Source organism: Leiobunum rupestre, chromosome 8, assembly GCF_980474605.1.
Source record: "Leiobunum rupestre chromosome 8, qqLeiRupe1.1.hap1, whole genome shotgun sequence".
Classification (NCBI taxonomy): Eukaryota; Metazoa; Arthropoda; class Arachnida; order Opiliones; family Sclerosomatidae; genus Leiobunum; species Leiobunum rupestre.
Genome location: NC_143391.1, coordinates 43,131,768 through 43,146,750, shown reverse-complemented (window position 1 = coordinate 43,146,750; position 14,983 = coordinate 43,131,768). Strand labels below are relative to the sequence as shown.

The window sequence follows — 14,983 nt, the reverse complement described above, 5'->3', positions numbered from 1 at the left end:
ATTTTCTATTAGGCCTAACGAGGATTTCAAAAGTTAGCGCCCGCCGTCACGGCGGTTTTGCCTTAGTGTAAACCAGCCTTTAACGTCCAGCCACGACGCGATAGCTTCCGACCTCGAACTATTCTCAAATTCCTGATCCGATTTATAAAATAAATTATTATTTGGGAGGGAGAACGAGTCTGACTTCGAGTCTAATAACCCATGTAGCACAAATCTTCCAATTTACAGTCGGCCAATGGTCGGACACCGGAAAAATAGTATGGCCATTTTATCCGACTAAGAGCCAACCTGGAATTTTGGGGGTTGACGTTTTTTACTTATTAACGAACATATAATTTAGTGACGTTTTAATGTTGGCCAAAACGACTCTATCACTATTTCGTCGAAAAGTAGGATGTTTTATGTTTGGTCAAACCATCTTTGTTTTGGGTACGCCACCTATGCTTTTTTTAGGTTGGCTTTGCCGACACTTAGGATTTTGAAATCAAATATTACGAAAATTAGGAAGTTTATAGGTTGGCAAATCCGTCTGTACTTTTTCACGTTGCCTACCCTATTTTTAATATGAATGCCGACTCTGCCATGCCGTCAAAATGGATGGCATGAAGTCGGTAACACGTCGCAAAGAATACAGATTTCAATTTGCGTCGGCATAAAAAAATATATTATGTTAATATTTCAAATTAAATATAAAGTACGGTCGGCCCATGATCGGCCCACATTATTTTTTACTGTTGAAATGTCCTAGTGCATTTTTTTGGCAGGAAGTCGACTGGCCTTTAAATCGCGACTCCGTACTGTATCTATTGAAATTTACTAAGCATCTTTAAATAACAGTTGGTTGAATCTACTTTTAGAGGTCGAAATATGAACTATCTTTTGTATACTAGCCGACCAATTTCCAACTGATGTACGACGTTATATTTGCCCTTACGTCGCACAAAACTAGGAAATATTCCGCTATAATAAAACAAAAACGTAAATATTTTTTAATTAAGTTCTGGTATGACGTCTACTACTACGTTCAAATAGTCAGTCGAAAAATCTATTATTTGATAATAAGTCCCCTCTGGTATAGGTCACATGGGTATAGATGAATTTATTTGAAACAAGTATAGTTCAAAAAGATCCCAAATTTCATTAACTTCTGATATAGAAGTTTGAATTATGGGATATTTACCACGATAGATTTAAGTGTTGGTCTATCGGTAATTTGAATTCCCCATTAGTATAACACACATGTCTATCGGTTTAAATGACAAAACAAAATTAAATCTAGTAGAGTCGAAAATACAGATTTTAATCATGCGTCGACGTCGGCCCGACCTTATTTTGCTTCGATTCTTCAATAGTTTTAGAGTTGGCAAGTACTAAGTTTTAAAGTCGAAGAACCGTCAAGGAATATCTGTTGGGCCACCGATATTTTAGGCAGTGTGTCAGAATTTATAGTCCGGTGTACCTAGTAACAGAGACCATACCACCGGTCAGGTGACAAATCCAGCATGGGTAGCAGAACCCTACTACTGATGGTCTCACCTTTGACGCAAGCCACTCAACCCAGCAGAAGGTGCAGCAATGGGTGGACCAATCCCCACTTCGCACACAGCAGTGGGATTTAGAATGGGTGCTATAGCAACTCCAGTCGTCACCCTACCTATGAAGGTAAGGAGCCAAACCCTTTGGAGAGAGCTCCTAAAGGGGAACGACGAGCACACAGCAGCCCGCATAACCTGGCACAGCTGGCACCGGAGATCGCGGTGTTGTTGCAAAAGGCCGGGAAACAGGACCGCCGTGCCCGTATACGGAGGCCCGCCGCCCCACAGAAGGCTACCCAATCCGCCTGGGCGGCCAGTTTGCACGGACCCTCTCCGGAGGTGGAGATAGGACCATTTGATCAAAGCTAACATCTCCCAGTGCGCCACCGCCCTTATGGGTTACAAGAGCCGGACCCCGACTCCCCGGTAAAGCCACCAGTTTTTGCACACTCCGACCCATTGAGGGCCAGAACAGCCAATACAGGTAGAGAACCCTACCGATGACGGTCTCACCTTCAGCGCAAGCCACTTAACCCAGCAGAAGTTTCAATTCCAGCCAACACCCTACCCACGTATGTAGAGAGCCGTATACCCTTCAGAAAGAGCTCCTAAAGGGGAATGACAGGTACACAGAGGCCCACGTTACCTGGCACAGTTGGCACCGGAAACCCGTTGTTGCCCCAAGAGGCTGGGAAACAGGACCTCTGCGCCTCATACGGAGACCCCACCGCCCCAAACCAGGCTACCCAATCCTTCGAGGTGGCCAGTTTGCCTGTACCCTCTCCGTTAGCCTGAGCCGAAACTCAGTTTCCAGCCCTTTCCTGACCGAAGTCGGAGGATGAGATAGGACCATTTGAACGGAGCTAACATCTCCTAGTGCACCACCGCCCTTATGGGTTACAAAAGCCGGACCCTGACTCCCCGGTAAAGCCACCAGTTATCGCACAATCTGACTCATTAAGGGACCGCTGCCGCCGGCATCAGACTATTGTATTTATACACCCCGTGCACTGCCTAAGCATTACAGGGGCTTATCATCATATGTACTGGCTGAGCCACCGATCTGTATACGAAGTTAGGAGTCACATCCTAAAAGACATACACAATTAAGCATATGTAAGAAAGTAAGCCCTCTCATTCCCTACATACCCAGTGTGTGACTTAATCCAAGTAAACGTGACCGGCGTGATCATCCGTTTCAACATCTTACGCATTTTATGGCATAAGCCATGATTATTTTTATGATTGCTTATTGCGTTAATAGCAAAAAGACAATCCGTAAATCCGTTGCAACATCAAATACTTTCATGTATTGCTAAGAACTCCAGATAAAATGCATCTACCTTTTCATTAATACAACTGACCACGTTATAGACCTCTACACCGTTCTTTTACACAACAAAAGCCACTCTGGCACCCCTACTGGACAATGTTTATAATTCCCTTGACCGCTGGGTGGTCCTCCCGTGGGTCACCTGGCTAGAGGTAGTTACCACCTTGTAACTCCATCTCACAATGCTTGCTGTCTTCTCTGAAACAGAAGGACCTGAATACAGCTGCTTCCTGACTCACCAGCAATGACCCTTAGCGCATCGCTCGAGACAGTCCGGTAAGCACAAGTTATACCATGGACGCTAAATCTGCGTCCATGGTTATACGTAGGGCAGCAATTCTCTGCCGGCAGCCGTTCCCGTCCAGCCACGACCATGGACGCTAATGCCACGACTAAAGTTTTGGTCTGCTAGTGAAAGGAAGTGGCTTACGACTACCCCAGTAGCATTGTGTTTCCGTTTTTTAGTCGGTTAACAGTCGAAACAGTCGGATAGGAGTCGAAGTCGGCATTGAGTCGGTGGAAGACCTTAAAATGGCGTGCAGTCGAATTTCGACTATTACCCGACAGCCGGGGAACAGTCGGGTTGCGACTCAAAAAAGTCAATTCGGAAATAAACAAGTCGCGTGATTTTGATTTTACTTTTGGGACCCCGTAGCTCCTAGCAGTTAGAAGTCAAGAGAAGAGCGTTGCCAGACGTCCTATAATTTAATTTTTTATTTAAAAAGTTTTTTTAACATACGTCAATGGGTTTATTTAAAACTGAATTTCCATCAAACAACAGTGGGATATCCTATGTAAAATTGAAATTACAATCAAATACAATTTGTTCTATAATTTGGAGTGTGAAATTTAGAAGTTTTAGTCCTTGGGTCTATAATAGAGGTGTGCAAATACCATTTTTTGGGGGATCGAATCGAATATCAAATATTTTTTTTAAAGCACGGCAAATACCAAATCGAATATTTATAACGTCAAATAATTTGGTCTAATATTTTTAGGGCAAAAATTTAGGCCAGTTAACTGATCAAATACCAAATAGTAATTCGAATATCAAATTATTCGACGTATTTGGTTTACAAATAGCCAAATAGTTTGCATATTTAAAGTCAACCGCATAGGGGGGGGGGCTAGTTTCTGAGAAACAGAGTTGCAGACATGAGATACGCTCCAAAAATTCCAAATTTGTCTACGTTAGGACAAGTGAAATACAAGTTTTCACTAAATTTCACGATGGTAGGGTGCATAAGTCAATCTCTCGTGGAATTACCCATAATATAGAGTTGATCAATACCTATCTAACGAAGTATCAATTGAAATTTCTTTATACACCGTTGATGAGATATTTCCGTTTCGCAGCACGTTTTAAAACCGTCAGTGCGGCGTGAAGTGATCACCAATACCGCAAACATCATCTTAGAAAATAACAGCCTCTAAAAAAGCCGAGAAAAGAGAGGAAGAAATATCTAATGTTACACTGAAGAAATCAGCGAGTGAAATTATGGGTACGATTCGACCACCTTGTTTATATGGAGAACGACGCCTTCAAAATTCAGTTAGTGGCGACTTCTAGCAACGCCAAAAGGAATCTTTTCCACGCTATTCAGTTTCCACGATATTCAGTTTCCACGTTATTCAGTTTCCACGCTATTCAGTTTCCACGTTATTCAGTTTCCACGCTATACAGTTTCCACGCTATACAGTTTCCACGCTATTCAGTTTCCACGTTATTCAGTTTCCACGTTATTCAGTTTCCACGCTATTCAGTTTCCACGTTATTCAGTTTCCACGCTATTCAGTTTCCACGCTATTCAGTTTCCACGTTATTCAGGTTTTACTAACTTTTCCACGTAAATCCGGATGCACGTTATTCAGTTTCCACGTTATTCAGTCGGTCCCTCTGCACGTTTCAGAACCGGCACGAAAACCCTACTTTGCTTAATTACGTGGCTAGCGTTTCTGTTACTTCTGTAACAGAAGCGGACGATTCGAGACGTCGAAAGTGAGGACCGAAACAATTTATCCCAAAATTTCCCGGAATGCACTACTTTTCGCGGGTAAATATGTCGAATAAAGTGCTTTTCTATTGGTGAAAAAAAAAACGTGATCGATAGCTCTTTAAAAAGGATGTCAAGCATGGTGGAAGGTAAAATCTGAAGGCACTATTAGACTTTATCTCAATATTTACTTTTGACCATACGTGATACGGCAGGATAAGCATTCCAAGTAGAGGTATGGATTCATGACAGACTTTATTAATTGGCGAAGCGTTAGGGTCTTAGGGAAACAGCATTCACAGAAAAAATCTTTTTCCTTCGGGACTAGTTGTACTGGTTTGCCATATAAACTTGGAGAGTTGGCGTAATCTGATAAGTTAATTCGTGCTGTACTTAGCTTAAAACCGGCGTGGCAGACGATCGACCAATCAGAACCCAAAGAGCGACCTCCGCCGGTAACGTGTGCCATCTAGCTTGAGTTCTTAATAATAATATATTACTTTATACATTACGTCACTATAGAACCAGCAATTCATTGGCCGATATATCTTTTAATTTTAATTTTACAATCGAGGTTTTTAAATATGGCGGGCGATCATGTTGAGAATGATATAGAGCCCCAGACCAGATTTTCTCCATGTAGGATTTAAACTTACCATTAGTGGCAACGGAACTGAAAATCCAGGAACTTTATCAAAGTTCGCCTGGCGCTTTCTGTTGACAATATTAAATAGCCTTTGACGATTTGCTTTGACAGAGCATTAATGTCTCGTGGACGTGCATGCGCGCGCAGTCTGGTGCGAGACGAGAATGCATTGTAGAAGGTATATGATAAAGTTCCTTGATTTTCAGTTCCGTTGCCACTAATGGTAAGCTTAAAGCCTATGGAGAAAATCTACTCTGGGGCTCTACATTATTCTCAACTCAATGGTTCCAACGAGGTGATAAGATATAAAAACAATTTTAATAATTCTAACCAAAAGTCAATATTCTAACTCAAGATTTTTATTTTTTTAAGATTGCACCTCGGTGTAAATCATTGAATTGGGAATAATACTGCTAGAATTACAATTACGATTTCGGTTGCCATGGTTACGCGGGACCTGTTCTGAGAAGACTGTACGAAATTCATCTTTGTAATTAGGCGGTAGCGCCATCTATATTTTGTAAAGTTATATGATTCGCGCAAAAATTCAATTGCAATATAGTTGCCACCACTAGAGACAGATGCCGCCACGGTTGAACGATATAGTTGAAAAAGTCTCCATATTGAACGAAATTGGTCCCGCGCCAGCCAGATTTAGTTGTACCTCTATTTATTCCCAACTCAATGGTGTAAATAGGAATATGGTCGATTACGGCGTACCAAAAAGCAGCGGGCTATTTAAACGGAGTTCAATTTAAGTGACGCAGAACGATTTTAAAATTGAAATTACAAAATACATGTATATGCCCAATGCAGGTATTGATGAAAGGAAAATTATCCTTTGTGAGCATATTCAGTAAAGCCAACTGGAATGTATTCCATAAATGTCTTGGGAATTTGATTGTAATGAAATTTATGGCTGTGTCTCTGGCAAGCAGATGGGTATTGTTAAACCATAAATACGTTTTGAGAAACTTCCTTCTTTGTAAAACATAGTGTGGTTATAATAAGCAACGCAGCCCCAAATTTTATCATAAACGGGACTGTATCGCAGATTAAAATAAGAAATTTGGGGTTAGATCTGTGTTTATTCTATCAAAACATTATTTAAATTAATTTTTGGCAAATTTGTTGAATTTGATTTTAAGGCATGAGTTCTCTGCATAGAAATCTCATAGTTAACTAGAATGCTGCCGTGTAACTGGCAAATGGACCAAACGCCGTGGCAGACGATAGCCAGATCTCAGCCAATCAGAGCTCAAAGAGTGGTTCTGCCAAGAATTTAATGTCACCAGAGAGAATGACGACACCTATCTCCCGCGATTGTAGCGGAACCAAGGAGGATTATTATTCTCCTTGGCGGAACCACTCTACGGCCTCTCATTGGCTGAAGGTTCAAAACGAACTGTCGACAAGCTCGGCCGTAGGCGGCAGCATTCTAGTTACCTATGAGATTTCTATGGTTCTCTGAAAGAACAAAGTTATAGTTAAATGGTGAGAGCTAGAGTGATATTACCATTGTAATTGAGGGATTATTGTTTTGGGGCAAGTTAGACACAAGCCTAAGGTTTTATACAGTGCATTTAAAAATAAAGGTTTTCTTCTACCACGGCCAACTTTGATCACGCGCTGTTCGCGCTACAGCGGCCAACACATTCGTCGAAATTCCGCGAGCAAGGATTTTCCCCCTATAAACTGTACTATAACGTGTAGGAGTTCAGCGCCACGCTCGGTTTTTATATTGGCTTCAATGTAAAAACTATTCTAAAAATAATAATCCGCTAGGGGCGCTCACGTCATACACATTTTTTGCTCATAGGTTAACACAGAAACGTCAACGAATGAGATGGCCGCTGTAGCGTGAGAGATCAAAGTTGGCCGTGCTTCTACCAAATCACTTATCAGCCTCATCATACGCAGTTTTTACAAGCCGAGCCTCGGCTCGCCACTTTTTGCCAAGCAGATTGACCTAGGCTTAATATTTTCCAAGCGCACCAACGAATTAAACTTCCAAATGGCTCGAAATGTTCTTTATTTATACATATTTAAAAACAAATTAATAAACTTGGTATATTTATCGTTATAATTACGTTATTTTTCCAAAACGATTAAGATCTGAAAAAAAAAAACACAGCAAATCCTATATGGGAATTTCCCGAGCTTGTCTATCGAAAGCATCGTCTGCACTCACTCTGCAGCTTTCATATTTCTCCGCCGAGAGATAGACGGCAACATTCTAGTTACCTATGGGATTTCTATGGTATCGCCCAAGGTTCGTAAATCGTGCATGCCGTCTATCGTGTGGCGGTGCCAGGGGAGTTATGATGCCCAAGGGACCACCATAGCTTGGCTCAAGTCAGCTAGCGACTTTTAATGCAAAAGGCGCTTAAATAAATCATCCTCCCAGGAAGTCGCCAAGAATAAATATTTCCGAGAGCAAGGACCTGCAAATATTGTTTCTATAGTGCTTGTGGAAATAATGAAAACTTTTCACAAGCACTATATAAACAGTAATTTTGCAGGTCCTGGCTCTCGGAAATATCACTTCTTGGCGATTTCCTGGGAAGATGATTATTTTATTGAAGCGTCTATTCAGGTTGGTGGGTTACAGAAGAAAGGTAGAAATCCCTTCATGCCACCCGAGCCAACAGCTCTCTACACTCACCGGTAACATTCACGTGTTTTTATAGAACCAGTGGAGAGAGAACACGAAAACTCCACGCAGGAGTAGTTCCAAATCTTCATCTAGTGACACACTCTGGTTCTAGTTGCGAGGTGAAAGTGCTAACCACTCCACATTGAATTAATATTCAACCATGAATATCGAACTATACCCTTTATACAATCTGGGTGCCTTTTTTAGTTTTTATACAATCACTTAAGCCATTCACAGGGCCCCCACTCAAATCTTCAAATTTTTTATATGAAAAATTGGATTATATTTCTAAGAATATAGGACTTTTTAGGACTATTTTTTCAAATTATAGGATTTTATAGGACTAAATATGCTATTTCATTTACTAACTTTATGCATTTATAAAACAAAATCTATATTTAGTGAAATAAATCTTTGATTTTCACTTGAAAAATAGAAACTATTGAACCATTTCATCACAAAAATATAGTAGCTAACCATGTTAACAATAACAAAAGTATAGACTAGAAAGACTTGGTATAGGAATTTATCCTATAGCTAAATCTAGCAATTTAACAGAGTGGCGGGTTTTGAAATGGGCAAAATATCCAAATTATAGGATTTTATGGGACTTTTTAGGGATTTTGCTAAAAATATAGGATGTTATAGGACATTTTAGAAAATATAGGATTTTATAGGAATTATAGGACCTCCGGGGGCCCTGCAATCAGGAGGTTGGCGTTTCTCATTGACTCGATCATGGATTAATTAATTAATTAATTAAGCTCCACATTTTGATATATATTCCTTGATGTTCGCCTCTATACTTGTCCAATTAATTGTGTCACGCGCTTTACGAGTAGTAGAATCGGGGCGCAGATGACAATAATGGAGTCTTTTAAGCATTTCCTGTTTAAAACTATGAGGTATCAATAGACGGTGCCCTTTGTAAATAAACCCATTTTCTGCCACAAACATATGTCGATCATTGAAGTATTGCCTTAATAATAATAATAATAATCAGCTAGACTAATACCCACGGCACCACCATAGGCCCAAGTCATCAAGCGACTTTTAAAGCCATTAATTTAGGTGGCCGGGTTACAATGCGTAGGAGGGTGGTGGCAAGCCCTGGATGCCACGCGAGCCAACAGCTACCTACACTAACTATTACCGTTAACCTCTACAAGTGTTTATAGAAGGGGAAACCGAAGAGCTAATAAATAATAAAATCTTAGCTTGAAGTATGTTCCTCCGCCTTTTTTCAACCGAAGTCAGCCATTTTTTATTATCTCTATATGCATTGTCTGTTGCAGCTTGTCTTTGCACCTCGGTAAGGGTTACTGTAAATGTCTTGCTTCGGACATCGCCGAAATATCTTCATATAATGCGACCTCTCCCTGGTTAGTCATATGTTTTCCTGCTGAGCATATCGGCAATGTACAGCTCCGTACAAAATGGATGGTAAAATTATAAGCCTTTAGATTTAACAACATCCGCTGCAGTCTTTTCGGAGCTGAACGTAAGGGTTTATCAAAAATTGGGACCAAAGACTTATGAACAGTTTGCACAACCAATGCAGGATGACCGATCGGATATTGTTCAAATTTATGGCAACCAAAAACAATAGCTAGGCATTCTTTTTCAATTTGTGCCTAGTTTCGTTCGGTGATTGTTAACACCCTGGATGCATATGCAACCGGTTTCCCTTGCTGAAGTAGTACTACTCCCAGTCCACTTTCTGATGCATCACAATGTACGACGACCTCTTGATCTTGCTTGAAATAGGCTAGGACTGGGGATCGAACCAACAATGACTTAAGCTTATCAAAATCTTTCTGCTGTGCAGACTGCCACATAAACAAATTGTATTTTTAAAGAAGCAGACGTAGTGGACTTGTAATAGAAGACATATCTGGTATAAACCAAGTCAAGTAATTAATAGTAGCCAGGAATCTCTGAACTCCTTTTTTATCCTTTGGGGCAGGCATTTTCTCTATAGCTTTAACTCGGTCAGGGTCCGGTTTTAGACATTCAGCTGAAATACGATGACCCATGTACGAGACTTCTGTTTCAGCTAAACGAAGCTTTTCCTTATTGAACTTTAAGTTCACTTCTTGTGCTTCAATACTGCTTCCAGATTTGCATTATGATCCGTGAAGCCTGGAAATTGTCGGCTTATGTATAAACCATGTACCAGAGTCAAACTGTAAAATACCCTTTATTAATAATAATATATAAATAGTTACCAAATGTTACAAGGCATGGCTACTAAGTAAATTCTCTAGAAGAGAGAATATAAAAGATATGACTGGTTAGGTCGCACTCCGTAACCAAGAGAGAGTCCAGTGTCCCAACGTCCCTTATATAGCGGGCCCCTCGGATGACGCTGCCGGTCTCCAACCTAATTGGTTGGAGAAGAAAGCCCGCCGCCAAGAAATCTTTGCGGACTCACTGTGGTGAAATAGTAAGCGTCACCAGTAACTTTATCCCGCTCTTAACCCTTCGGGTCAGAGGTCGCCACTTTCGGAGAATTCCAAAGATGGACGACGTGAGCGAGGATGAGTCATCCCTACCTTCCCCAGCAGCGTTGGCCCAAAACAACAAATGCGGGCTTTACAGATCTTGCATAGCCTCTTCCATAGTGGCACCCCACCCAATGACTAGTATATCATCAGCTATATGAAAAACACCATTCAAACCATCCAGAAATTCCAATAAACGTCGCTGAAATTCTTCAGAAGTGGACGATATACCAAATGGTAGCCTTTTATATCTATACGTGTTGCCTCATGTTTAGAGAATCTGTATGATACAACTTTAGCCAGCATATAGAGAATGTAACCCAAAAGAGTTCGATAATTTCGGTATAAACTTGAAATTCAGCAAGTGGGAGATTTTTGTCCATGAAATTATTTGTGAAGAAGAACAAGTTAATTTAAAAACTGAGTGGATGTCCTTTAAACGAATTCTTCAGAAGTGGACGATATACCAAATGGTAGCCTTTTATATCTATACGTGTTGCCTCATGTTTAGAGAATCTGTATGATACAACTTTAGCCAGCATATAGAGAATGTAACCCAAAAGAGTTCGATAATTTCGGTATAAACTTGAAATTCAGCAAGTGGGAGATTTTTGTCCATGAAATTCTTTGTGAAGAAGAACAAGTTAATTTAAAAACTGAGTGGATGTCCTTTAAACGAATGGTAGCCACTCAGTTTAGAAGGAAAGTAAAGGACAGTCCTAAAGACGTGTACTCTCTAACTTTAAGAAAATATCCCACCCTATCAAAGATATTGGAAATTCCGAATTCATTCAAACTGAATTTGGCATTTCAGTAAGTCAGGACTCTCAGGAGTCTCAGGACTCTTAGAACAGCTTGTAATGTATTAAGTACCTGATTGTACTGTAATATTTTTGTGATGTCAAATTAAAGTTAAGGAAAAAATGTTTACTAATACTATAAGTGTATAATAATAGACATGAGTGAGACACTTCCTATTCTTCACATGCAAAAGTTTTATTGAGAGCTATTCACAAGACAGACTGCATTACGGGCTTCGTCGCCGTTTTGTGTCCGCTTGCATGCTAACTCGTCACACGTAGCTTTTGACAGCACCTCGCTAGGGGTGATTATTTCTTGTGATGACGTCACTCCGTTACTAGCTCTCAGTAAAATATTCCCGAAAGGGACAAACTTATGGAACAGTGTTTTACACTTATGCTAATACTTACGACGTTAGATTGAGCCTGGGAGGCCCTTGTGTTACTGTGTAAACAAATTTTGATAATATTGGGGCATATTGGACTAGTAAAAAATAAAAGGGCAAGGGGTCACGGGTCCCAATAATCAAATGGAGGAGAGGACTGAATTGTCCCACACGTCACAATCGACTTAAAAAATAAATAAAAATAAAGTACGTTTTTTCTTAAATGTTGATTCTTTTAAGGATAATATTCGTGGGGGAATCCATAGCTTAACTACATGGGGAGGGGACCCTTAGGTGAAAGAAATTTCAATAGTGGAGACATTGGTAGTATGACCGTGGCGGCCGCCACATGGGAGATTGTAAAGGGGGGAGCGATACGCTCGTAAAAGAGTGTATCCTTATTAAAATATAAGCAAACGATGCCAAATTATATTAAAATGCAAGTATCATTATTTATAAAGACAAACTTACGAATAATGACGAGGAAAAACTAGTAGCGTCTGCTTTTAATTTAGGCTCTATCTATCTAGGTTTCAGTGGCGAACTAAAGGGGGCGTAGCGATAGTTTTCGGTCGCGAATACCCCGAATAGTCACTTCTCTGAATAAACTCTCTATATCAAACTTCGAAATAGTCTAAGTGCCTTCTAAAAGCTGCAGTTTTTATTCCATCATTATTTTTTAGATATTATAAGGCGCGATAAACTAGTGTGCTTTAGCAAAATAGAGGAAAGCATTTCATTTGGTGTCTAAGGGCTTTGGCTGACACCATAGGCAAAATTTTCTAAAACAAAAAGAAACATTTATGTACTCTAATGTACAGAAAATTCTTGTAAAATTTGTAAATGGGTATTATCCTCCTTGGTATTACCTACGTCTGAGTGTTGATAGTTGTTTGTTTCCATCTTAGGTTTTTTTTTGAAATAATAACTGCAGAATTTTTAATTTGTATGCTTAAATAATTAGTCCATGATCTGGAGTTCGATAAAACATTTTTCGTAGCATAATGGCTTAAGCGTTTTGTTGTAATTTATCAATCATAAATTTGAGATTTGGTAAGGATTTGCATTATGGTGTTGGTCTATGGTTTTTGCAATTCCTGCTTAGCATGGTTGGTAATCCAAGGTTTCCATTTCTTTTTAGGCGTTGAACATGTGGAATAGTATCAGCGGATTCTTTCGCCGCCATAAGAGGAAATTTTTTGTCTTGGGAGGAGTCGTTGGAGGGGCTTACATTTTTCGACGCATCTTGATATCAAAGCTATCCGAATGGGAGACCCGCCAAACTCAAGATTTCTTAGATCAAATGAAACGTTACCATCATTTTGAAGGAACGCTACAGACTTGTGACACCACCGTGTTGTCTTTAACTCCCAAAGTTCGGGAATCTGTTCAATCAATATTGAAAGTAGATGAGTTGATAGATAAGTTAAAAACTAACCCCCAGAAAAAGTTAGAAGTATGGGAAGAACTGAAAATTTTGATTTTTTGCGAGAGCATTAGTGAAATTTGTGGGGAAGTATTGTTGGTTGTTTTTCTAAGGGTACAGTTAAGTATCATAGGCGGCTACATGTATATGGATACCCAAAAACAAATTAAAAAATTAGGAATATCGGAACCTTTAAATGGGGCTTTTTCATCTTGTTCCCAAGAAGTTCAACAAAAGTATTTGGGCTGTGTTAACCATTTCTTTAATTCGGGAATCCAAGAATTAATTTTAGTAATAAGGGATACGTTAAAAGATTCTTTGAGCCATTTAAGTTTGAAAGACAGATTGGTTGTTTCTGATTTCCAACCAATTTTAGCAACTGTTAAAAAGTCCATATTGAACGAAAATAAGGGAATTTGTAAAAATATTTCTTCCTATCTTTTACCTGATGGAGCCCTTGAGATTGGAGCTCTTACAGCAAATGCAACTGTTGAAACTAGTACAACGATTTTTCATAAAATGTTATTAGAAACGAGAGATGTCCTTGACACTTCCGATTTTAGAAATATTTTAAATGAGGGAATTGATCTGGGATTTGTGTCAATTTTTGATAGAATATCTGAAAGCATGATGCATATTAACCAAGGAGAATTTGTTAATCCCCACCAAGTTGCTGTACCATTGGCAAAAATACTACCCGCTGTGCATTCTCATTTTAAAACCCGTAACAATTGCTCAATTAATGGGACTAAATCATCGCTTTTACAACAACTACTGCAAGGTGAAAAATCTAAAACATTTGCAGCTAATATATACGAAGCTTTTAGCCAGCCTATAGATGCTGATCAAAATATCAGACCCTCCATAAGCCATAATTCTTAAGAAACCCTTTTTTTAAATTATCAAACTTTCGGTTTAACTTCTTATTTGAAACCTATCTATGTATTAATTATGGGCATTTTAATATATTGATGTTTATAAACATTTTTCCTCAACTTCATATAATCAATTAATTTAAAAATACTATTTTATGTTATAAAATATTATAATATTATGGTCACGTGGGGCAATATGCATTTTTTCTTCAATAATATACATTTATTTAAAATCTTTTGTTTTTGTGCTTAAAGAAGTTTCAAGTGTAATATCCTGAAGTTAATTTTAATATTAAATTTTTATTGAATTTCTAAAGTTTTGTTTTTCATATGGCAACTATCCCTGTAATTTCCGAACTCCGTACAAAAACTGAACTGAACTGTAGCTCCTCCCTTTTTCAAATCCCTGGCTTACAGCAAAAGTCAGGCAAGTCTAAAAACCCTATTTGTGAAAACAGGGTTTTGTTTTCAGTAATGACAGTAGTATACTATTAATAGAAATTTTAAAATGTTTAGAAAAAATTAAGTAACGAGTCAGCCTAATATAAAAACACATAGAGGATTATTTTTTCGAATTTATTTCAAATTGAAAGAGACGACTTGCTTGAGTTGTGCTTTCAGGTAGCACAAAGTAAAAGGTGCAGCTATAGAGTGTTGTCGTCTGAAACCCTGCGACGTCACCATTGTAATTTGCCTATTGATAAAAAACGGTAACTGTCATGGCGGCCACTATTAACACTACAGCTGTGACGTTACAAGTTTTCAAAATCGTATCTATTCGTCTGCCCTGCCCATAGAGATAGAAAAGAAATAGAGGCCCTATTGTAT

General features: G+C 39.2%; 1 protein-coding gene across 1 annotated transcript; it reads left to right on the top strand.

The window, feature by feature from the left end:
* The first annotated feature begins 12,742 nt into the window (after nucleotides 1–12,742).
* On the top strand, nucleotides 12,743–14,471 carry Pex3 (peroxisomal biogenesis factor 3). The gene is made up of 2 exons (XM_090155420.1): nucleotides 12,743–12,907; nucleotides 12,996–14,471. The coding sequence occupies exon 2, from the start codon at nucleotides 13,005–13,007 to the stop codon at nucleotides 14,160–14,162; it is 1,158 nt and encodes a 385-aa protein (XP_090011546.1). The 5' UTR covers nucleotides 12,743–12,907; nucleotides 12,996–13,004; the 3' UTR covers nucleotides 14,163–14,471.
* The last annotated feature ends 512 nt before the right edge of the window (nucleotides 14,472–14,983 follow it).

What these genes read in the sequence shown, in the direction of transcription:
- Pex3 (XM_090155420.1), top strand. Translation starts at nt 13,005, where the DNA reads ATGTGGAATAGTATCAGCGGATTCTTTCGCCGCCATAAGAGGAAATTT.